This window comes from Oncorhynchus kisutch, linkage group LG24, assembly GCF_002021735.2.
Source record: "Oncorhynchus kisutch isolate 150728-3 linkage group LG24, Okis_V2, whole genome shotgun sequence".
Taxonomy (NCBI): domain Eukaryota; kingdom Metazoa; phylum Chordata; class Actinopteri; order Salmoniformes; family Salmonidae; genus Oncorhynchus; species Oncorhynchus kisutch.
In genome coordinates this window covers 45272475-45298102 of record NC_034197.2, presented here as the reverse complement: position 1 = coordinate 45298102, position 25628 = coordinate 45272475, and the positions used below count along the sequence as shown (strand labels likewise).

General features: G+C 44.8%; 1 protein-coding gene across 2 annotated transcripts in view; it reads right to left on the bottom strand.

Moving 5' to 3' along the window:
- The window catches only part of LOC109883513 (alpha-1,3-mannosyl-glycoprotein 4-beta-N-acetylglucosaminyltransferase C), a 36987-nt gene extending 12251 nt beyond the window's left edge, over nucleotides 1–24736 (bottom strand). The window contains exons 1-3 of one of the 2 annotated variants that reach the window (XM_031804112.1): nucleotides 24409–24736; nucleotides 11705–11805; nucleotides 10653–10773 (exon numbers count right to left, since the gene is read on the bottom strand). In XM_031804112.1, coding sequence (XP_031659972.1) covers nucleotides 10653–10773; nucleotides 11705–11800 — 217 coding nt within the window. In that variant the 5' untranslated portion in view covers nucleotides 11801–11805; nucleotides 24409–24736. Of the gene's footprint in view, nucleotides 1–10652; nucleotides 10774–11704; nucleotides 12024–24408 lie in introns of those variants that run through there. The other variant, XM_031804113.1, reaches the window with a different exon arrangement.
- Between the last annotated feature and the right edge of the window lie 892 nt (nucleotides 24737–25628).

Genomic DNA, 25628 nt, shown 5'->3' with positions numbered 1-25628 from the left:
ACAACGCCTCTCCCCTATTGGACCCACAGTACAACGCCTCTCCCCTATTGGACCCACAGCACAACGCCTCTCCCCTATTGGACCCACAGCACAACGCCTCTCCCCTATTGGACCCACTGCACAACGCCTCTCCCCTATTGGACCCACAGCACAACGCCTCTCCCCTATTGGACCCACAGCACAACGCCTCTCCCCTATTGGACCCACAGCACAACGCCTCTCCCCTATTGGACCCACTGCACAACGCCTCTCCCCTATTGGACCCACAGCACAACGCCTCTCCCCTATTGGACCCACTGCACAACGCCTCTCCCCTATTGGACCCACTGCACAACGCCTCTCCCCTATTGGACCCACTGCACAACGCCTCTCCCCTATTGGACCCACTGCACAACGCCTCTCCCCTATTGGACCCACTGCACAACGCCTCTCCCCTATTGGACCCACTGCACAACGCCTCTCCCCTATTGGACCCACTGCACAACGCCTCTCCCCTATTGGACCCACTGCACAACGCCTCTCCCCTATTGGACCCACAGCACAACGCCTCTCCCCTATTGGACCCACAGCACAACGCCTCTCCCCTATTGGACCCACAGCACAACGCCTCTCTCCTATTGGACCCACTGCACAACGCCTCTCCCCTATTGGACCCACTGCACAACGCCTCTCCCCTATTGGACCCACTGCACAACGCCTCTCCCCTATTGGACCCACTGCACAACGCCTCTCCCCTATTGGACCCACTGCACAACGTCTCTCCCCTATTGGACCCACTGCACAACGCCTCTCCCCTATTGGACCCACTGCACAACGCCTCTCCCCTATTGGACCCACAGCACAACGTCTCTCCACTATTGGACCCACAGCACAACGCCTCTCCCCTATTGGACCCAGAGCACAAAGCCTCTCCCCTATTGGACCGAGAGCACAACGCCTCTCCCCTATTGGACCCACAGCACAACGCCTCTCCCCTATTGGACCCACAGCACAACGCCTCTCCCCTATTGGACCCACAGCACAACGCCTCTCCCCTATTGGACCCACTGCACAACGCCTCTCCCCTATTGGACCTAGATAGTGTGTGTGTATGCATTGATATGTAGGCATTGATATGTACTATAGGGTACAGTGGACTCCAAAATTACTGGCACCCCTGACTGGCACAAACAATACTTTAACCAAATATAAACTATATCATTATAGAGATAAACTCAAAATACCAACATGTGAGAAATACTGTACTTTATTAATGTTTCAATGGAACCAAAATAATGTATTGATTTAATTAAAAATAAAAATCAATGTCCTCCAAATCAAGGTTTCACAATTAATGGCACCCTTAAAGATTATTGTAAATAACATCTACCAAAATTAAACCAGGAACTACATTCCACTTATTTAAGGTGATCTAAGTTTTAAGGAACTACTACTTCCTGTTTCACTAGGGTAGAGGCATGCAATATCCCTTTGTCATCCAACACCATGAAGAAAGGAACTGGCAGTTGAAAAGAGACAGATGGTGGTAGACCTTCATAAGTCTGGTCATGGCTACAACAAGATCCACAAACGATTGAATATACCACTGAGCACCGTCAGGGCAATTATTACAAAATTCTAAAGATATGGAACAGTTAAAAACCTCACGGGTTGAGGACGCAAAGGCATTTTTCCCCCCAAGATAGGGAGGAGGATGGTGAGAGAAGCAACAAAGTCCCCAAGAATCACTGTGAAAGAATTGCAGGCCTTGGTGGCGTCTTGGGGTCACCAGGTTTCAAAAAGCACCATCAGATGCCACCTTCACAACCACAGGCTCTTTGAAAGGGTTGCCAGAAGAAAGCTCTTTCTGACCCCAAGACACAGACGCAAGCACTTGGAGTTTGATTTAAATTTTTGACCGGAAGAAGGTGCTCTGGTCCGATGAGACCAAAATGGAACATCAGATACAGCATCGCCATGTTTGGTGTCGAAACAGAGATACAAGGAGAGGCACCTCATACCCACGGTGAAACAGAGATACAAGGAGAGGCACCTCATACCCACGGTGAAACAGAGATACAAGGACAGGCACCTCATACCCACGGTGAAACAGAGATACAAGGAGAGGCACCTCATACCCACGGTGAAACAGAGATACAAGGAGAGGCACCTCATACCCACGGTGAAACAGAGATACAAGGAGAGGTACCTCATACCCACGGTGAAACAGAGATACAAGGAGAGGTACCTCATACCCACGGTGAAACAGAGATACAAGGAGAGGCACCTCATACCCACGGTGAAACAGAGATACAAGGAGAGGCACCTCATACCCACGGTGAAACAGAGATACAAGGAGAGGCACCTGATACCCACGGTGAAACAGAGATACAAGGAGAGGCACCTCATACCCACGGTGAAACAGAGATACAAGGAGAGGCACCTCATACCCACGGTGAAACAGAGATACAAGGAGAGGCACCTCATACCCACGGTGAAACAGAGATACAAGGAGAGGAACCTCATACCCACGGTGAAACAGAGATGCAGACAAGGAGAGGCACCTCATACCCACGGTGAAACAGAGATACAAGGAGAGGCACCTCATACCCACGGTGAAACAGAGATACAAGGAGAGGCACCTCATACCCACGGTGAAACAGAGATGCAAGGAGAGGCACCTCATACCCACGGTGAAACAGAGATGCAAGGAGAGGCACCTCATACCCACGGTGAAACAGAGATGCAAGGAGAGGCACCTCATACCCACGGTGAAACAGAGATGCAAGGAGAGGCACCTCATACCCACGGTGAAACAGAGATGCAAGGAGAGGCACCTCATACCCACGGCGAAACAGAGATGCAAGGAGAGGCACCTCATACCCACGGTGAAACAGAGATGCAGACAAGGAGAGGCACCTCATACCCACGGTGAAACAGAGATGCAGACAAGGAGAGGCACCTCATACCCACGGTGAAACAGAGATGCAGACAAGGAGAGGCACCTCATACCCACGGTGAAACAGAGATGCATACAAGGAGAGGCACCTCATACCCACGGTGAAACAGAGATACAAGGAGAGTCACCTCATACCCACGGTGAAACAGAGATGCATACAAGGAGAGGCACCTCATACCCACGGTGAAACAGAGATGCATACAAGGAGAGGCACCTCATATCCACGGTGAAACAGAGATACCAGGAGAGGCACCTCATACCCACGGTGAAACAGAGATACAAGGAGAGGCACCTCATACCCACGGTGAAACAGAGATACAAGGAGAGGCACCTCATACCCACGGTGAAACAGAGATGCAACAAGGAGAGGCACCTCATACCCACGGTGAAACAGAGATGCAACAAGGAAAGGCACCTCATACCCACGGTGAAACAGAGATGCAACAAGGAGAGGCACCTCATACCCACGGTGAAACAGAGATGCAACAAGGAGAGGCACCTCATACCCACGGTGAAACAGAGATACAAGGAGAGGCACCTCATACCCACGGTGAAACAGAGATGCATACAAGGAGAGGCACCTCATACCCACGGTGAAACAGAGATGCATACAAGGAGAGGCACCTCATACCCACGGTGAAACAGAGATGCATACAAGGAGAGGCACCTCATACCCACGGTGAAACAGAGATACAAGGAGAGGCACCTCATACTCACGGTGAAACAGAGATACAAGGAGAGGCACCTCATACCCACGGTGAAACAGAGATGCATACCAGGAGAGGCACCTCATACCCACGCTGAAACAGAGATACAAGGAGAGTCACCTCATACCCACGGTGAAACAGAGATGCATACAAGGAGAGGCACCTCATACCCACGGTGAAACAGAGATGCATACAAGGAGAGGCACCTCATACCCACGGTGAAACAGAGATACATACAAGGAGAGGCACCTCATACCCACGGTGAAACAGAGATACAAGGAGAGGCACCTCATACCCACGGTGAAACAGAGATGCATACAAGGAGAGGCACCTCATACCCACGGTGAAACAGAGATACAAGGAGAGTCACCTCATACCCACGGTGAAACAGAGATACAAGGAGAGGCACCTCATACCCACGGTGAAACAGAGATACATACAAGGAGAGGCACCTCATACCCACGGTGAAACAGAGATACAAGGAGAGGCACCTCATACCCACGGTGAAACAGAGATGCATACCAGGAGAGGCACCTCATACCCACGCTGAAACAGAGATACAAGGAGAGTCACCTCATACCCACGGTGAAACAGAGATGCATACAAGGAGAGGCACCTCATACTCACGGTGAAACAGAGATGCATACAAGGAGAGGCACCTCATACCCACGGTGAAACAGAGATGCATACAAGGAGAGGCACCTCATACCCACGGTGAAACAGAGATACAAGGAGAGGCACCACATACCCACGGTGAAACAGAGATACATACAAGGAGAGGCACCTCATACCCACGGTGAAACAGAGATACAAGGAGAGGCACCTCATACCCACGGTGAAACAGAGATACATACAAGGAGAGGCACCTCATACCCACGGTGAAACAGAGATACAAGGAGAGGCACCTCATACCCACGGTGAAACAGAGATGCATACAAGGAGAGGCACCTCATACCCACGGTGAAACAGAGATACATACAAGGAGAGGCACCTCATACCCACGGTGAAACAGAGATACAAGGAGAGTCACCTCATACCCACGGTGAAACAGAGATACAAGGAGAGGCACCTCATACCCACGGTGAAACAGAGATACATACAAGGAGAGGCACCTCATACCCACGGTGAAACAGAGATACAAGGAGAGGCACCTCATACCCACGGTGAAACAGAGATACCAGGAGAGGCACCTCATACCCACGGTGAAACAGAGATACAAGGAGAGGCACCTCATACCCACGGTGAAACAGAGATACAAGGAGAGGCACCTCATACCCACGGTGAAACAGAGATACAAGGAGAGGCACCTCATACCCACGGTGAAACAGATGCATACAAGGAGAGGCACCTCACACCCACGGTGAAATATGGTGGTGGGTCAGTGATGTTTTGGGGCTGTTTTAGAGGAGAGGCACCTCATACCCACGGTGTAATATGGAGGTGGGTCAGTGATGTTTCGGGGCTGTTTTAATTCCAGAGGTCCAGGGTCACTGGTTAAGATTGATGGCATAATGAATTCCACCAAGTATAAGGCAACTTTGGCTGACAATCTGGTTGCCTCTGCCAGAAGGCTGTGACTTGGCAGTAGGTGGACTTTCCAACAAGACAATGACCCGAAACATACCTCAAGATCCACGCAGAAATTGTTCTGTGACAACAAAATCAATGTTCTGCCATTGTCATCTCAGTTGCCGGACCTCAATCCAATGGAAAACCTGTGGGCTGAGTTGAAGAGGACAGTTGATAAGCACAAACCCAAGAATGTGAAGGATCTTGAAAGGATCTGCATAGAGGAATGGTCCAAAATCCCTCCAAATGTGTTCCTTAACCTTGTCAAACATCACAGGAAAAGACTCCATGCAGTTATACAAGGCCACTCAACCAGTTATATAAGGCCATAAGCAAACAAGAAAGTGCTCATCCAGAAGTGGCGCTCCTACTGGCCAGGGACTTTAATGCTGGCAAACTTACATGCGTTGTACCTCATTTCTACCATCATGTCACATGTGCAACCAGAGGGAAAAAAACTCTAGACCACCTATAGTCCACACGCAGACACGTATACAAAGCTCTCCCTCGCCCTCCAGCTGGAATATGTTCTGGGGTTCATCCAATGGCATTGAGGAGTATACCACCTCAGTCATCAGCTTCATCAATAAGTGCATCAACAACGTCGTCCCCACAGTGACTGTACCTACATATCCCAAACAGAAGCCATGGATTACAGGCAACATCCGTATCGAGCTAAAGGCAAGGAGTGGGAAACTAGTCCGAACGCCTAGAAGAAATCACGCTATTTTTTTATTTATTTTTTATTTCACCTTTATTTAACCAGGTAGGCTAGTTGAGAACAAGTTCTCATTTGCAACTGCGACCTGGCCAAGATAAAGCATAGCAGTGTGAACAGACAACACAGAGTTACACATGGAGTAAACAATTAACAAGTCAATAACACAGTAGAAAAAAAGGGGGAGTCTATATACAATGTGTGCAAAAGGCATGAGGAGGTAGGCGAATAATTAAAATTTTGCAGATTAACACTGGAGTGATAAATGATCAGATGGTCATGTACAGGTAGAGATATTGGTGTGCAAAAGAGCAGAAAAGTAAATGAATAAAAACAGTATGGGGATGAGGTAGGTGAAAATGGGTGGGCTATTTACCAATAGACTATGTACAGCTGCAGCGATCGGTTAGCTGCTCAGATAGCTGATGTTTGAAGTTGGTGAGGGAGATAAAAGTCTCCAACTTCAGCGATTTTTGCAATTCGTTCCAGTCACAGGCAGCAGAGTATAATAGAAATAGAATAGAAAGCAGACTCTTGATTTGATTTTCGATTGGAGATGTTTGATATGAGTCTGGAAGGAGAGTTTGCAGTCTAGCCAGACACCTAGGTACTTATAGATGTCCACATATTCAAGGTCGGAACCATCCAGGGTGGTGATGCTAGTCGGGCATGCGGGTGCAGGCAGCGATCGGTTGAAAAGCATGCATTTGGTTTTACTAGCGTTTAAGAGCAGTTGGAGGCCACGGAAGGAGTGTTGTATGGCATTGAAGCTCGTTTGGAGGTTAGATAGCACAGTGTCCAATGACGAGCCAAAAGTATATAGAATGGTGTCGTCTGCGTAGAGGTGGATCAGGGAATCGCCCGCAGCAAGAGCAACATCATTGATATATACAGAGAAAAGAGTCGGCCCGAGAATTGAACCCTGTGGCACCCCCATAGAGACTGCCAGAGGACCGGACAGCATGCCCTCCGATTTGACACACTGAACTCTGTCTGCAAAGTAATTGGTGAACCAGGCAAGGCAGTCATCCGAAAAACCGAGGCTACTGAGTCTGCCGATAAGAATATGGTGATTGACAGAGTCGAAAGCCTTGGCAAGATCGATGAAGACGGCTGCACAGTACTGTCTTTTATCGATGGCGGTTATGATATCGTTTAGTACCTTGAGTGTAGCTGAGGTGCACCCGTGACCGGCTCGGAAACCAGATTGCACAGCGGAGAAGGTACGGTGGGATTCGAGATGGTCAGTGACCTGTTTGTTGACTTGGCTTTCGAAGACCTTAGATAGGCAGGGCAGGATGGATATAGGTCTGTAACAGTTTGGGTCCAGGGTGTCTCCCCCTTTGAAGAGGGGGATGACTGCGGCAGCTTTCCAATCCTTGGGGATCTCAGACGATATGAAAGAGAGGTTGAACAGGCTGGTAATAGGGGTTGCGACAATGGCGGCGGATAGTTTCAGAAATAGAGGGTCCAGATTGTCAAGCCCAGCTGATTTGTACGGGTCCAGGTTTTGCAGCTCTTTCAGAACATCTGCTATCTGGATTTGGGTAAAGGAGAACCTGGAGAGGCTTGGGCGAGGAGCTGCGGGGGGGGCGGAGCTGTTGGCCGAGGTTGGAGTAGCCAGGCGGAAGGCATGGCCAGCCGTTGAGAAATGCTTATTGAAGTTTTCGATAATCATGGATTTATCAGTGGTGACCGTGTTACCTAGCCTCAGTGCAGTGGGCAGCTGGGAGGAGGTGCTCTTGTTCTCCATGGACTTCACAGTGTCCCAGATCTTTTTGGAGTTGGAGCTACAGGATGCAAACTTCTGGATAAGGGAGGTAAGGCAATAAATAGGCTGTAGTGGTGAAATAATTGCCCTCAGACGAACCATCAAACAAACAAAGCGTCAATACAGGACTAAGAAACCTACTACATACTACAAACCTACCTACTGCTCTGAAGCTCGTCGGATGCGGCTAGAAAACTACTACGGAGGGAAACCCTGAGACACCAGCTGTCCAGTGAAGCTACCAGACAAGTTAAATGTATTTTATGCTTTGAGGCAAGCAACAATGAAGCATGTATGAGAGCACCAGCTGTACCAGACGACTGTGTGATAATGCTCTTGGTAGCCGATGAGAGCAAGACCTTGAAACAGGTCAACATTCACAAGGGTTAGGGTTAGGGTTAGCCGCGGGGCCAGACGGATTTCCAGGACATGTACTCAAAGCATTTGCAACTGTCAAGTGTCTTCACTGACACTTTCAACCCCTCCCTGACTGAGTCTGTAATACCTACATGTTTCAAGCAGATCACCATAGTCTCTGTGCCCAACGAAGTGAAGGAAACCTGCCTAAATGATTACCATGTGGCACTCACGTCTGTAGCCATGAAGTGCTTTGAAAGGCTGGTCATGGCTCACATCAACAGCATCCTCCCGGACACCCTAGACCCACTCCAATTCACATACCAACCCAACAGATCCACAGATGATGCTATCTTTATTGCACTCCACACTGCCCTTTCCCACCTGGACAAAAGGAACACCTATGTGAGAATGCTGTTCATTGACTACAGCTCAGCGTTCAACACCATAATGCCCTCAAACCTCATCACTAAGCAAAGGAGCCTGGGACTAAACACCTCCTTCTGCAACTGGATCCAGGACTTTCTGACTGGCCGCCCCCAGGTGGTAAGGGTAGGCAACACCACGTCTGCCATGCTGATCCTCAACACTGTGGCCCCTCAGGGGTGCGTGCTTAGTACCCTCCTGTACTTGTGGGTGAAATTATATACATGATTTGGTAACACAAGAGAAAGATACAAATATGGGTTCATTTCTTGTTCTGGTAAAATGCATTGTCTATTGTATATGGCAGGAAGCAGATAAAGGCCGTGAGGGTATGGGGTAGCTGAGAAACATTCCTGGACCAGCTGTATATACAAAGATCAGAGGGATAGAAAAAGAAGGGGATCAGACAAAGGACCAACTGATGGCTTATAGACAACAATCACATCACAGGGGATACACAAGTCTATTTGATCTTAGATAACCATATAAAGAGAAGGCGACCAGGGCAGCTGAACACAATAAAAACTAGAGATGAAAGACACACACCAAAAGGGACACTTGGAGTTAATTACAGGGTCTAAAACACAGGATACAGGAAGAGGGACGTATATTATCTTTAGGTCAAAGCAAAGGTCTGGTCATCATTGTAAAACTGACCGAAAGCAGAGGTGGGAGTTATTGGGCTGAACAAACAGGATTGGGATGTAACTGTATTTGCATTGGGGGATGAACTGATAATGTATGTGTGGGTATAAAATGAAGAGTGAGAGCTCTGGAAAGGTGTGTGTTCCGCGGACCACTCCGGCTTGAGATACCTTGATATTAAAAGCCTATTGATTTTTACAAAGTTCTTGAGTGCGTCATATTCGAGCCGATTTGCCACTACATACTCCCTGTTCACTCATGACTGCAAGGCCAGGCACGACTCCAACACCATCATTCAGTTTGCTGATGACACAACAGTGTTAAGCCTGATTACTGTAAACGATGAGACAGCCTACAAGGAGGAGGTCCGAGACCTGGCTATGTGGTATCAGGACAACAACCTCTCCCTCAACGTGACCAAGACAAAGGAGATGATTGTGTGTGTTCCTCTGTTCAGTAGGAGGTATATGTGTTACTCTGTTCAGTAGGTGTGTGTGTGTGTTCCTCTGTTCAGTGAGAGGTGTGTGTGTTCCTCTGTTCAGTAGGAGGTGTGTGTGTGTTCCTCTGTTCAGTAGGTGTGTGTGTGTGTTACTCTGTTCAGTAGGTGTGTGTGTGTGTGTGTGTGTTACTCTGTTCAGTAGATGTGTGTGTGTGTGTTACTCTGTTCAGTAGGTGTGTGTGTGTGTGTTCCTCTGTTCAGTGAGAGGTGTGTGTGTGTGTTTACTCTGTTCAGTAGGTGTGTGTGTGTGTGTGTTCCTCTGTTCAGTGGGAGGTGTGTGTGTTCCTCTGTTCAGTAGGAGGTGTGTGTGTGTTCCTCTGTTCAGTAGGTGTGTGTGTGTGTTACTCTGTTCAGTAGGTGTGTGTGTGTGTGTTACTCTGTTCAGTAGGTGTGTGTGTGTGTGTTACTCTGTTCAGTAGGTGTGTGTGTGTGTGTTACTCTGTTCAGTGGGAGGTGTGTGTGTGTGTTACTCTGTTCAGTGGGAGGTGTGTGTGTGTTCCTCTGTTCAGTAGGAGGTGTGTGTGTTACTCTGTTCAGTAGGTGTGTGTGTGTGTGTGTGTGTTCCTCTGTTCAGTGGGAGGTGTGTGTGTTACTCTGTTCAGTGGGAGGTGTGTGTGTTTACTCTGTTCAGTGGGAGGTGTGTGTGTTTACTCTGTTCAGTGGGAGGTGTGTGTATGTTTACTCTGTTCAGTAGGAGGTGTGTGCGTTACTCTGTTCAGTAGGTGTGTGTGTGTTTACTCTGTTCAGTGGGAGGTGTGTGTGTGTGTGTGTGTGTTTACTCTGTTCAGTAGGTGTGTGTGTGTGTTTACTCTGTTCAGTAGGTGTGTGTGTGTGTGTGTTTACTCTGTTCAGTAGGAGGTGTGTGTGTTTACTCTGTTCAGTAGGTGTGTGTGTGTTTACTCTGTTCAGTAGGAGGTGTGTTTGTTTACTCTGTTCAGTAGGTGTGTGTGTGTGTGTGTGTGTTTACTCTGTTCAGTAGGTGTGTGTGTTTACTCTGTTCAGTGGGAGGTGTGTGTGTTTACTCTGTTCAGTGGGAGGTGTTCCTGCCAGTAGTTGATAAGAGACGTTCAGTGGCAGGTAGCCTCCCTTGTCTATCCACGATGCATCACTGGAGAAAGTCTGGACCTGCCACTCCTCCACCCACTGAAACACACACACACACACACACACACACACACACACACACACACACACACACACACACAAACACGAGTTAATGTGAAAGAGTCATAATGCACGGAGCAGCAAGAACAGCAACACAATGATTTTCTGTAGTGGATGTATGGCAGGGCAGGGCAGTCAGGTTCAGCAGCATTCAGCCTGGTAGATAACAGCTTGGCTTGGAGCCCATCAGTTAGTCAGCTTGCCATAAACGTGTTTAATTATTATACACAACCGTACAAAAGTTTCGGGTTACTTAAAAATGTCCTTGTTTTTGGAATGAAAAGCACATTTTTTGTCCATTTAAAATAACATCAAATTGATCAGAAATACAGTGTAGACATTGTTAATGTTGGAAATTACTATTGTAGCTGGAAATGGCAGATTTTTTATGGAATATCTACATAGGTGTACAGAGGCCCATTATCAGCAACCATCACTCCTGTGTTCCAATGGCACGTTGTGTTAGCTAATCCAAGTTTATCATTTTAAAAGGCTAACTGATCATTAGATCATTTTGCAATTATGTTAGCACAGCTGAAAACTGTCGGTCTGATTAAAGAAGCAATAAAAGTGGCCTTTAGACTAGTTGAGGATCTGGAGCAACAGCATTTGTGGGTTCGATTACAGGCTCAAAATGGCGGGTACTATTGTTGTTAAAAAACAAGCACATTTCTAAGTAACCCCAAACTTTTGATAGGTAGTGGATATACATAACCTTGAGTTAAGGTTCTTGTTTTAACTGTGCTATACAAACACCGTTTATTTACAGTATTATTATCACCCAGCCTTAGTCGGAACACACACACACACACACACACACACGCACACGCACACACACACACCACCAGTCACTGATTCAATCCATTTCAACCTGACCACTGCCAACATGTGATTGTGTGTGTGTACCCACGGTGCTCCTGAGGTCCAGAGGGAGACTGAAGTAAAGGATGGCGAGGAGGAGGAAGACTGCTCCCATGGTAACGCTCTTCTTATAGGTCCACCGCATCGCCCCTAACACACAGTCAGCACATCAGGAAATTATTCAGTAGGTGTTTATAGACAGGTAGAAGTGAGACAGGAGACAGGTAGAAAAGAGACAGGCAGTAGAGATGAAAGGCAGGCAGTAGAGAGACGGACAGGCAGTAGAGAGACGGACAGGCAGTAGAGAGAAGAACAGGTAGTAGAGAGACGGACAGTTAGTAGAGAGACGGACAGTTAGTAGAGAGACGGACAGTTAGTAGAAAGACGGACAGTTAGTAGAGAGACGGACAGTTAGTAGAGAGACGGACAGGAAGTAGAGAGAAGAACAGGCAGTAGAGAGACGGACAGTTAGTAGAGAGACGGACAGTTAGTAGGGAGACGGACAGTTAGTAGGGAGACGGACAGGCAGTAGAGAGACGGACAGGCAGTAGAGAGACGGACAGTTAGTAGAGAGACGGACAGGAAGTAGAGAGAAGAACAGGCAGTAGAGAGACGGACAGGCAGTAGAGAGACGGACAGGCAGTAGAGAGACGGACAGTTAGTAGAGAGACGGACAGTTAGTAGAGAGACGGACAGTTAGTAGAGAGACGGACAGGAAGTAGAGAGACGGACAGGAAGTAGAGAGACAGACAGGCAGTAGAGAGACGGACAGGCAGTAGAGAGACGGACAGGCAGTAGAGAGACGGACAGGCAGTAGAGAGACGGACAGGCAGTAGAGAGACGGACAGGCAGTAGAGAGACGGACAGGCAGTAGAGAGACGGACAGGCAGTAGAGACAGACAGGCAGTAGAGAGACAGACAGGCAGTAGAGAGACGGACAGGCAGTAGAGAGACAGACAGGCAGTTCCCTACCTCCTCCCGCTGCCACCTGCCTCCTCCATTTTAGTGGCAATGCTGTAATCAATTGGTTGTACTCTTGGTTTGAGCAGACCTTCCCAAACAATTCTGATAAATCCATGAAGGACATAACTCTACCATTCCACTTTACAATATCATTTAAAAACCAAATACCCTTTTCAAAAAGCCATGATATTTGTTCCATCTTTTCAGGGGGATGAAAATAAAATTGTATCCAGCTCTGCAATGCTTGTTTGAAAAACAGAGATGCTTTGAAAATGAAAATGAGACATGGCAATCTGCACAAAGGCAAAAAGACAATTTTTAAACAATGGATGAGCTTTTCTAAGTAATCTACTTGAGAACCATTTAGGGTTCAAATAAAACTGTTGAATAAGTGAGGTTTTACAGAGCTATATATTTAATCATTTCAACCCACTCAATTCATCTTCATTATTCAGATAGGCACACTTTCCTTTTGTCTGGTTTAGCGTCCCAGATAAAGCTAAATATTTTTTGCTCATATGATTTGAAAAACGAATCATCAGGAGTAGGCAGAACCATAAGTGAGTGAGTAGCCCATAAAATTGTCAGAGACTCCAGTAGCCAAGTTATAGACTGTTTTCTCTGCTACCACACAGCAAGCTGTACCGGAGCACCAAGTCTAGGACCAAAAGGCTCCTCAACAGCTTCTACTCCAAAGCCATTAGACTACTGAACAAGTCATAAAAACCGCCACCGGACTATTTACATAGATTTCCCCATGATGTCAAGCAAAGAGGCACTGAGTTTGAAGGTAAACCTTGAAATACATCCACAGGTACACCTCCAATTGACTCAAATTATGTAAATTAGCCTATCAGAAGCTTCTAAAGCCATGACATAATTTTCTTGAATTTTCCAAGCTGTTTAAAGGCACAGTCAACTTAGTGTATGTAAACTTCTGACCCACTGGAATTGTGATACAGTGAATTATTAGTTAAATAATCTGTCTGTAAACAATTGTTGGAAAATGTACTTGTGTCATGAACAAAGTAGATGTCCTAACAGACTTGCCAAAACTATAGTTTGTTAACAATACATTTGTGGAGTGGTTGAAAAACGAGTTTTAATGACTCCAATCTAAGTGTAGGTAAACTTCCGACATCAACTGTACATGTAGGTAGGGTTATTAAAGTGACTATGCATATATAATAACAGAGAGTAGCAGCAGTCTAAAAGAGGAGGGGGTGCAATGCACAAAGTCTGGGTAGCCATTTGATTAGATGTTCAGGAGTCTCATGGATTGGGGGAAGCCACTTGGATCTAGACTTGGCGCTCCGGTACTGCTTGCCGTGTGGTAGCAGAGAGAACAGTCTATGACTAGGGTGGCTGGAGTCTGACAATTTTTAGGGCCTCCCTCTGACACCGCCTGGTATAGAGGTCCTGGATGGCAGCAAGCTTGGCCCCAGTGATCTACTGGGCCGTATGCACTACCCTCTGTACTGCCTTGCGGTCAGAGGACAAGCAGTTGCCATACCAGGCAGTGATGCTCTCGATGGTGCAGCTGTAGAACTTTTTGAGGATCTGAGGACCCATTCCAAATCTTTCCCCATCCACGTGGAAATTCTATAAGAGTTATGTGAATGCCAATTAGATGATGATGATGCGATCGCATTCTGTCTCCTATTAAAACCTTTTAAACTTTTGATGCAAGAGAGAAAGAGACAAGAATGTAGTCAAGATGACTAGCTTGATTAAGTCTCCTCCATGTATATCTCACTAGGTCGGGATTTTTTTTTGTCTCCAAATATCCACTATTTCTAATGTTTCAATAATATTTGTGAATTTCCTTCAGGGCAGGGTGATGATAGTTTGTAGAGTGATTTCCTTCAGGGCAGGGTGATGATAGTTTGTAGAGTGATTTCCTTAAGGGTGATGATAGTTTGTAGAGTGATTTCCTTCAGGGCAGGGTGATGATAGTTTGTAGAGTGATTTCCTTAAGGGTGATGATAGTTTGTAGAGTGATTTCCTTAAGGGTGATGATAGTTTGTAGAGTGATTTCCTTAAGGGTGATGATAGTTTGTAGAGTGATTTCCTTAAGGGTGATGATAGTTTGTAGAGTGATTTCCTTCAGGGCAGGGTGATGATAGTTTGTAGAGTGATTTCCTTAAGGGTGATGATAGTTTGTAGAGTGATTTCCTTAAGGGTGATGATAGTTTGTATAGTGATTTCCTTCAGGGCAGGGTGATGATAGTTTGTATAGTGATTTCCTTCAGGGCAGGGTGATGATAGTTTGTAGAGTGATTTCCTTCAGGGCAGGGTGATGATAGTTTGTATAGTGATTTCCTTCAGGGTGATGATAGTTTGTATAGTGATTTCCTTCAGGGTGATGATAGTTTGTAGAGTGATTTCCTTCAGGGCAGGGTGATGATAGTTTGTAGAGTAATTTCCTTAAGGGTGATGATAGTTTGTAGAGTGATTTCCTTAAGGGTGATGATAGTTTGTAGAGTGATTTCCTTCAGGGCAGGGTGATGATAGTTTGTAGAGTAATTTCCTTAAGGGTGATGATAGTTTGTAGAGTGATTTCCTTAAGGGTGATGATAGTTTGTAGAGTGATTTCCTTCAGGGCAGGGTGATGATAGTTTGTAGAGTGATTTCCTTAAGGGTGATGATAGTTTGTAGAGTGATTTCCTTCAGGGCAGGGTGATGATAGTTTGTAGAGTAATTTCCTTAAGGGTGATGATAGTTTGTAGAGTGATTTCCTTAAGGGTGATGATAGTTTGTAGAGTGATTTCCTTCAGGGCAGGGTGATGATAGTTTGTAGAGTGATTTCCTTAAGGGTGATGATAGTTTGTAGAGTGATTTCCTTCAGGGCAGGGTGATGATAGTTTGTAGAGTGATTTCCTTAAGGGTGATGATAGTTTGTAGAGTGATTTCCTTCAGGGCAGGGTGATGATAGTTTGTAGAGTGATTTCCTTCAGGGCAGGGTGATGATAGTTTGTAGAGTAATTTCCTTAAGGGTGATGATAGTTTGTAGAGTGATTTCCTTAAGGGCAGGGTGATGATAGTTTGTAGAGTGATTTCCTTAAGGGTGATGATAGTTTGTAGAGTGATTTCCTTAAGGGTGATGATAGTTTGTAGAGTGATTTCCTTAAGGGCAGGGTGATGATAGTTTGTAGAGTGATTTCCTTAAGGGTGATGATAGTTTGTAGAGTGATTTCCTTCAGGGCAGGGTGATGATAGTTTGTAGAGTGATTTCCTTCAGGGCAGGGTGATGATAGTTTGTAGATTAATTTCCTTAAGGGTGATGATAGTTTGTAGAGTGATTTCCTTAAGGGCAGGGTGATGATAGTTTGTAGAGTGATTTCCTTAAGGGTGATGATAGTTTGTAGAGTGATTTCCTTAAGGGTGATGATAGTTTGTAGAGTGATTTCCTTAAGGGCAGGGTGATGATAGTTTGTAGAGTGATTTCCTTCAGGGCAGGGTGATGATAGTTTGTAGAGTGATTTCCTTCAGGGCAGGGTGATGATAGTTTGTAGAGTGATTTCCTTAAGGGTGATGATAGTTTGTAGAGTGATTTCCTTTACGGTCCATTGAGGTACTTAACACTGTGTTATAGTCTCCTACCATAATGATTAGATCATTTGTTGCCTGGAGGGAAGCTAAAGTCATTCCTCTACCTAAGAATAGTAAAGCCCCATTTATTGGCTCGAATAGCCGACCAATCAGCCTGTTACCAACCCTTAGTAAACTTCTGGGGAAAACGGTGTTTGACCAGATACAATGCTATTTCACAGGAAACAAACTGACAGAATTTCAACATGCTTGTTATAGGGAAAGACACGCAACAAGCGGCAGGGTAGCCCAGTGGTTAGTGGCTAGTAACCGAAAGGTTGCAAGTTTGAATAACCGAGCTGACAAGGTACACTGTCGTTCTGCCCCTGAACAAGGCAGTTAACCCACTGTTCCCCTGAACAAGGCAGTTAACCCACTGTTCCCCTGAACAAGGCAGTTAACCCACTGTTCCCCTGAACAAGGCAGTTAACCCACTGTTCCCCTGAACAAGGCAGTTAACCCACTGTTCCCCTGAACAAGGCAGTTAACCCACTGTTCCCCTGAACAAGGCAGTTAACCCACTGTTCCCCTGAACAAGGCAGTTAACCCACTGTTCCCCTGAACAAGGCAGTTAACCCACTGTTCCCCTGAACAAGGCAGTTAACCCACTGTTCCCCTGAACAAGGCAGTTAACCCACTGTTCCCCTGAACAAGGCAGTTAACCCACTGTTCCCCTGAACAAGGCAGTTAACCCACCGTTCCCCTGAACAAGGCAGTTAACCCACCGTTCCCCTGAACAAGGCAGTTAACCCACTGTTCCCCTGAACAAGGCAGTTAACCCACTGTTCCCCTGAACAAGGCAGTTAACCCACTGTGCCCCTGAACAAGGCAGTTAACCCACTGTTCCCCTGAACAAGGCAGTTAACCCACTGTTCCCCTGAACAAGGCAGTTAACCCACTGTTCCCCTGAACAAGGCAGTTAACCCACCGTTCCCCTGAACAAGGCAGTTAACCCACTGTTCCCCTGAACAAGGCAGTTAACCCACTGTTCCCCTGAACAAGGCAGTTAACCCACTGTTCCCCTGAACAAGGCAGTAAACCCACTGTTCCCCGGAACAAGGCAGTTAACCCACTGTTCCCCTGAACAAGGCAGTTAACCCACTGTTCCCCTGAACAAGGCAGTTAACCCACTGTTCCCCTGAACAAGGCAGTTAACCCACTGTTCCCCTGAACAAGGCAGTTAACCCACTGTTCCTAGGCAGTCATTGAAAATAAGAAGTTGTTCTTAAGTTTTGGAATGGATAGCAAGGAATAAGTTAGTCCTACATATTCCCAAAACTAAAAGCATTGTATTTTTTGACAAATCATTCACTAAACCCTAAACCACAACTACATTTTGTAATGAATAATGTGGAAATTGAGCAAGTTGAGGTAACTAAACTGCTTGGAGTAACACTATATTGTAAACTGTCATGGTCCAAACATGTTGATTCAACAGTTGCTAAGATGGGGAGAAGTCTGTCTATAATAAAGCGATCCTCTGCCTTAGCAACAATATCAACAAGGCAGGTCCTACAGGCCCTGGTTTTGTCTCACCCGTTCTACTGTTCAGTAGTTTGGTCAGGTGCCAAAAGAAGGACTTGGAAAAATTGCAGTTGTCTCAGAACAGGCCCTTAAATGTACACAGAGAGCTAACGTTAATGACATACATGCAAATCTCTCCTGGCTGAAAGTGGAGGAGAGATTGACTTCATCACTACTTGTATTTGTGAGAGGTGTTGACATGTTGAAAGCACCAAGCTGTCTGTTTAAATACTAGCACACAGCTCAGACACCCATACATACCCCACAAGACATGCCACCAGAGGTCTCTTCACAGTCCCCAAGTCCAGAACAGACTATGGGAGGCACCCAGTACCACATAGAGCCATGACTACATGGAACTCTATTCCACAGTACCACATAGAGCCATGACTACGTGGAACTCTATTCCACAGTACTACATAGAGCCATGACTACATGGAACTCTTTTCCACAGTACTACATAGAGCCATGACTACATGGAACTCTATTCCACAGTACTACATAGAGCCCTGACTACATGGAACTCTATTCCACAGTACTACATAGAGCCATGACTACATGGAACTCTATTCCACAGTACTACATAGAGCCAGGACTACATGGAACTCTATTCCACAGTACTACATAGAGCCATGACTACATGGAACTCTATTCCACAGTACTACATAGAGCCATGACTACATGGAACTCTATTCCACAGTACTACATAGAGCCATGACTACATGGAACTCTATTCCACAGTACTACATAGAGCCAGGACTACATGAAACTCTATTCCACAGTACTACATAGAGCCATGACTACATGGAACTCTATTCCACAGTACTACATAGAGCCATGACTACATGGAACTCTATTCCACAGTACTACATAGAGCCAGGACTACATGGAACTCTATTCCACAGTACTACATAGAGCCATGACTACATGGAACTCTATTCCACAGTACTACATAGAGCCATGACTACATGGAACTCTATTCCACAGTACTACATAGAGCCATGACTACATGGAACTCTATTCCACAGTACTACATAGAGCCCTGACTACATGGAACTCTATTCCACAGTACTACATAGAGCCATGACTACATGGAACTCTATTCCACAGTACTACATAGAGCCATGACTACATGGAACTCTATTCCACAGTACCACATAGAGCCATGACTACATGGAACTCTATTCCACAGTACTACATAGAGCCATGACTACATGGAACTCTATTCCACAGTACCACATAGAGCCATGACTACATGGAACTCTATTCCACAGTACCACATAGAGCCATGACTACATGGAACTCTATTCCACAGTACTACATAGAGCCATGACTACATGGAACTCTATTCCACAGTACTACATAGAGCCATGACTACATGGAACTCTATTCCACAGTACTACATAGAGCCATGACTACATGGAACTCTATTCCACAGTACTACATAGAGCCATGACTACATGGAACTCTATTCCACAGTACTACATAGAGCCATGACTACATGGAACTCTTTTCCACAGTACTACATAGAGCCATGACTACATGGAACTCTATTCCACAGTACTACATAGAGCCATGACTACATGGAACTCTATTCCACAGTACTACATAGAGCCATGACTACATGGAACTCTATTCCACAGTACTACATAGAGCCATGACTACATGGAACTCTATTCCACAGTACTACATAGAGCCATGACTACATGGAACTCTATTCCACAGTACTACATAGAGCCATGACTACATGGAACTCTATTCCACAGTACTACATAGAGCCATGACTACATGGAACTCTATTCCACAGTACTACATAGAGCCATGACTACATGGAACTCTATTCCACAGTACTACATAGAGCCCTGACTACATGGAACTCTATTCCACAGTACTACATAGAGCCATGACTACATGGAACTCTATTCCACAGTACTACATAGAACCATGACTACATGGAACTCTATTCCACAGTACTACATAGAGCCATGACTACATGGAACTCTATTCCACAGTACTACATAGAGCCATGACTACATGGAACTCTATTCCACAGTACTACATAGAGCCATGACTACATGGAACTCTATTCCACAGTACTACATAGAGCCATGACTACATGGAACTCTATTCCACAGTACTACATAGAGCCATGACTACATGGAACTCTATTCCACAGTACTACATAGAGCCCTGACTACATGGAACTCTATTCCACAGTACTACATAGAGCCATGACTACATGGAACTCTATTCCACAGTACTACATAGAGCCATGACTACATGGAACTCTATTCCACAGTACTACATAGAGCCATGACTACATGGAACTCTATTCCACAGTACTACATAGAGCCATGACTACATGGACCTCTATTCCACAGTACTACATAGAGCCATGACTACATGGAACTCTATTCCACAGTACTACATAGAGCCATGACTACATGGAACTCTATTCCACAGTACTACATAGAGCCATGACTACATGGAACTCTATTCCACAGTACTACATAGAGCCATGACTACATGGAACTCTATTCCACAGTACTACATAGAGCCATGACTACATGGAACTCTATTCCACAGTACTACATAGAGCCATGACTACATGGAACTCTATTCCACAGTACTACATAGAGCCATGACTACATGGAACTCTATTCCACAGTACTACATAGAGCCATGACTACATGGAACTCTATTCCACAGTACTACATAGAGCCATGACTACATGGAACTCTATTCCACAGTACTACATAGAGCCATGACTACATGGAACTCTATTCCACAGTACTACATAGAGCCATGACTACATGGAACTCTATTCCACAGTACTACATAGAGCCATGACTACATGGAACTCTATTCCACAGTACTACATAGAGCCATGACTACATGGAACTCTATTCCACAGTACTACATAGAGCCATGACTACATGGAACTCTATTCCACAGTACTACATAGAGCCATGACTACATGGAACTCTATTCCACAGTACTACATAGAGCCATGACTACATGGAACTCTATTCCACAGTACTACATAGAACCATGACTACATGGAACTCTATTCCACAGTACTACATAGAGCCATGACTACATGGAACTCTATTCCACAGTACTACATAGAGCCATGACTACATGGAACTCTATTCCACAGTACTACATAGAGCCATGACTACATGGAACTCTATTCCACAGTACTACACAGAGCCATGACTACATGGAACTCTATTCCACAGTACTACACAGAGCCATGACTACATGGAACTCTATTCCACAGTACTACATAGAGCCATGACTACATGGAACTCTATTCCACAGTACTACATAGAGCCATGACTACATGGAACTCTATTCCACAGTACTACATAGAGCCATGACTACATGGAACTCTATTCCACAGTACTACATAGAGCCATGACTACATGGAACTCTATTCCACAGTACTACATAGAGCCATGACTACATGGAACTCTATTCCACAGTACTACATAGAGCCATGACTACATGGAACTCTATTCCACAGTACTACATAGAGACATGACTACATGGAACTCTATTCCACAGTACTACATAGAGCCATGACTACATGGAACTCTATTCCACAGTACTACATAGAGCCATGACTACATGGAACTCTATTCCACAGTACTACATAGAGCCATGACTACATGGAACTCTATTCCACAGTACTACATAGAGCCAGGACTACATGGAACTCTATTCCACAGTACTACATAGAGCCATGACTACATGGAACTCTATTCCACAGTACTACATAGAGCCATGACTACATGGAACTCTATTCCACAGTACTACATAGAGCCATGACTACATGGAACTCTATTCCACAGTACTACATAGAGCCATGACTACATGGAACTCTATTCCACAGTACTACATAGAGCCATGACTACATGGAACTCTATTCCACAGTACTACATAGAGCCGTGACTACATGGAACTCTATTCCACAGTACTACATAGAGCCATGACTACATGGAACTCTATTCCACAGTACTACATAGAGCCATGACTACATGGAACTCTATTCCACAGTACTACATAGAGCCGTGACTACATGGAACTCTATTCCACAGTACTACATAGAGCCATGACTACATGGAACTCTATTCCACAGTACTACATAGAGCCATGACTACATGTAACTCTATTCCACAGTACTACATAGAGCCATGACTACATGGAACTCTATTCCACAGTACTACATAGAGCCATGACTACATGGAACTCTATTCCACAGTACTACATAGAGCCATGACTACATGGAACTCTATTCCACAGTACTACATAGAGCCATGACTACATGGAACTCTATTCCACATCAGGTAACTGATGCAGCAGGAGAATCAGATTTATAAACAGATCAAAATACACCTGATGGAACAGCGGGGACTGTGAAGAGACACACACAGGCACAGACACATGCAAACACACATGATAACATACACACTAAACACACACGTGCACATGGATGTTGTGTTGTAGATCTGTGGTAGTGGAGTATGGGCCTGAGGGTACACACTTCATGTGTTGTAAATTCTGTAATGAATGTATTGTAATGGTTTCAAAATTGTAGTACGGGTGAGACAAAACCAGGGCCTGTAGGACCTGCCTTGTTGATAGTGCTGTTAAGAAGGTAGAAACTAGAGCCTGTAGGACCTGCCTTGTTGATAGTGCTGTTAAGAAGGTAGAAACTAGAGCCTGTAGGACCTGTCTTGTTGATAGTGTTGTTAAGAAGGTAGAAACTAGAGCCTGTAGGACCTGTCTTGTTGATAGTGCTGTTAAGAAGGTAGAAACTAGAGCCTGTAGGACCTGTCTTGTTGATAGTGTTGTTAAGAAGGTAGAAACTAGAGCCTGTAGGACCTGTCTTGTTGATAGTGTTGTTAAGAAGGTAGAAACTAGAGCCTGTAGGACCTGTCTTGTTGATAGTGTTGTTAAGAAGGTAGAAACTAGAGCCTGTAGGACCTGCCTTGTTGATAGTGTTGTTAAGAAGGTAGAAACTAGAGCCTGTAGGACCTGCCTTGTTGATAGTGCTGTTAAGAAGGTAGAAACTAGAGCCTGTAGGACCTGTCTTGTTGATAGTGTTGTTAAGAAGGTAGAAACTAGAGCCTGTAGGACCTGCCTTGTTGATAGTGCTGTTAAGAAGGTAGAAACTAGAGCCTGTAGGACCTGTCTTGTTGATAGTGTTGTTAAGAAGGTAGAAACTAGAGCCTGTAGGACCTGTCTTGTTGATAGTGCTGTTAAGAAGGTAGAAACTAGAGCCTGTAGGACCTGTCTTGTTGATAGTGTTGTTAAGAAGGTAGAAACTAGAGCCTGTAGGACCTGTCTTGTTGATAGTGTTGTTAAGAAGGTAGAAACTAGAGCCTGTAGGACCTGTCTTGTTGATAGTGTTGTTAAGAAGGTAGAAACTAGAGCCTGTAGGACCTGTCTTGTTGATAGTGTTGTTAAGAAGGTAGAAACTAGAGCCTGTAGGACCTGTCTTGTTGATAGTGTTGTTAAGAAGGTAGAAACTAGAGCCTGTAGGACCTGCCTTGTTGATAGTGTTGTTAAGAAGGTAGAAACTAGAGCCTGTAGGACCTGCCTTGTTGATAGTGTTGTTAAGAAGGTAGAAACTAGAGCCTGTAGGACCTGCCTTGTTGATAGTGCTGTTAAGAAGGTAGAAACTAGAGCCTGTAGGACCTGTCTTGTTGATAGTGTTGTTAAGAAGGTAGAAACTAGAGCCTGTAGGACCTGTCTTGTTGATAGTGCTGTTAAGAAGGTAGAAACTAGAGCCTGTAGGACCTGTCTTGTTGATAGTGTTGTTAAGAAGGTAGAAACTAGGGCCTGTAGGACCTGCCTTGTTGATAGTGCTGTTAAGAAGGTAGAAACTAGAGCCTGTAGGACCTGTCTTGTTGATAGTGTTGTTAAGAAGGTAGAAACTAGAGCCTGTAGGACCTGTCTTGTTGATAGTGCTGTTAAGAAGGTAGAAACTAGAGCCTGTAGGACCTGTCTTGTTGATAGTGCTGTTAAGAAGGTAGAAACTAGAGCCTGTAGGACCTGTCTTGTTGATAGTGCTGTTAAGAAGGTAGAAACTAGGGCCTGTAGGACCTGTCTTGTTGATAGTGTTGTTAAGAAAGTAGAACAGCGCTTTATTATGGACAGACTCCTCCCCATCTCAAGTACTGTTGTATCAACATGTTTTGACCATGACAGTTTACAATTCCGGGTTACTCCAAGAAGTTCAGTCACCTCAACTTGCTCAATTTCCACATTATTCATTACGAGATGAATACTTATTGACTCTTGACATTTCAGCTTTTCCTTTTGAATTAATGTGTAAACATTTCTAAAAACACAATTCCACTTTTGCCATTAAATAATAATAATAAATAAATCAGTGACACAAAATCACAAAAGCCCCATATCTGAGCTTTTAATGTGTATCTGGGACACACATGTAAAACATCCAGTGTTCGGAACTAGACTGTAATGTCTCAGCCTTCACTGCGTTCAGACAATGTGATTAACAGTAGGCCTATAAACTAGTAGTGTTGCTGTAATCTCCCCAGTTTGGTCCTTCTGGTGTTTAATGGTCTAGCTAACACATCAACATTATGGGTAAACTAAGCATGAGACGAACTACATGTTATTGATTGTTTTAAAACCCACCTGTCGCCGGTGTGCGTGACGTCTTTAATTCACTGAACGGAGCTCCGCTGTCACATCAGGCCAATACACCAAAACTCACGTGTTTTATACACACGGTTGTGAAGAAAAAATAGAGATACAAAAAAAAAAAACGGGACGTTTTTCGCGTTCTATCACCGGCATCAATATACTCTCTCCTCAGACTGCGGTATGAGAGCAAGTGCTGCTGTTAAGTTAGTCGGTCCCTTCGCAATATAAATGGTACTGTGGTGGTTCATATCTCCCGGTACTTCCTGGTGTTTGTAAGTGGGTGGTTAGTACTATCAATGATCTCTGGGACGTTCATACCCAAAACCTACCCTTACTTTAACCATTTGAAATATGACACTTTTTTTGGGCCACACAACCAAATTCACATAGAAATGTGTGTTATAGATCTATCATTCTCGTTGAACGCAAGTCTAAGAAGCCGAAACTGTAGATGTGTTATATGTGCATTTTCCCCTATCTTTTACTTTCGGTTCTGTACACCAGCTTCAAAGAGCTGAAAATACTATACTTTTGGTTCTGGAAAATATATTTCACAGTGGTTTAGACGGTACAATGATTTTCTACACTATAATTGCTTGTTTTGACACTTGAAATTAGGAGCACTATTCAAATTTTAGAATGGTAATGACTGGAGCTGAATCAGTGGAATGGTATCAAATAAATCAAACACATAGTTTCCAGGTGTTTGATGCCATTCCATTTGCTACATTATTATGAGCCGTTCTCCCCTCAGCAGCCCCCACATACATACATTTCATTGGTCATATGCAGGTGTTTAGCTGATGTTATTGTGGGTGTAGCGAAATGCTTGTGTTTCTAACTCCAATAGTGTAGTAATATCTAACAATTTCGCAACAATACACACAAATCTAAGTAAAGGAATGAAATTAAGAATATAAATATATGGACGAACAATGTCAGAGCAGCATAGACTAAGATACAGTAGAATAGAATACAGTATATACATATGAGATGAGTAATGCATAGACTAAGATACAGTAGAATAGAATACAGTATATACATATGAGATGAGTAATGCAACATGTGTAAACATAATTAAAGTGACTAGTGTTCCATGTATTAAAGTGACCAGTGATTTAAAGTGTATATAGGCAGCAGGGTCTAATGTGCAACTGATGGCTCTTTCTTTTTCTTTACCTCCCTTATCTCACCTCATTTGCTCACATCGT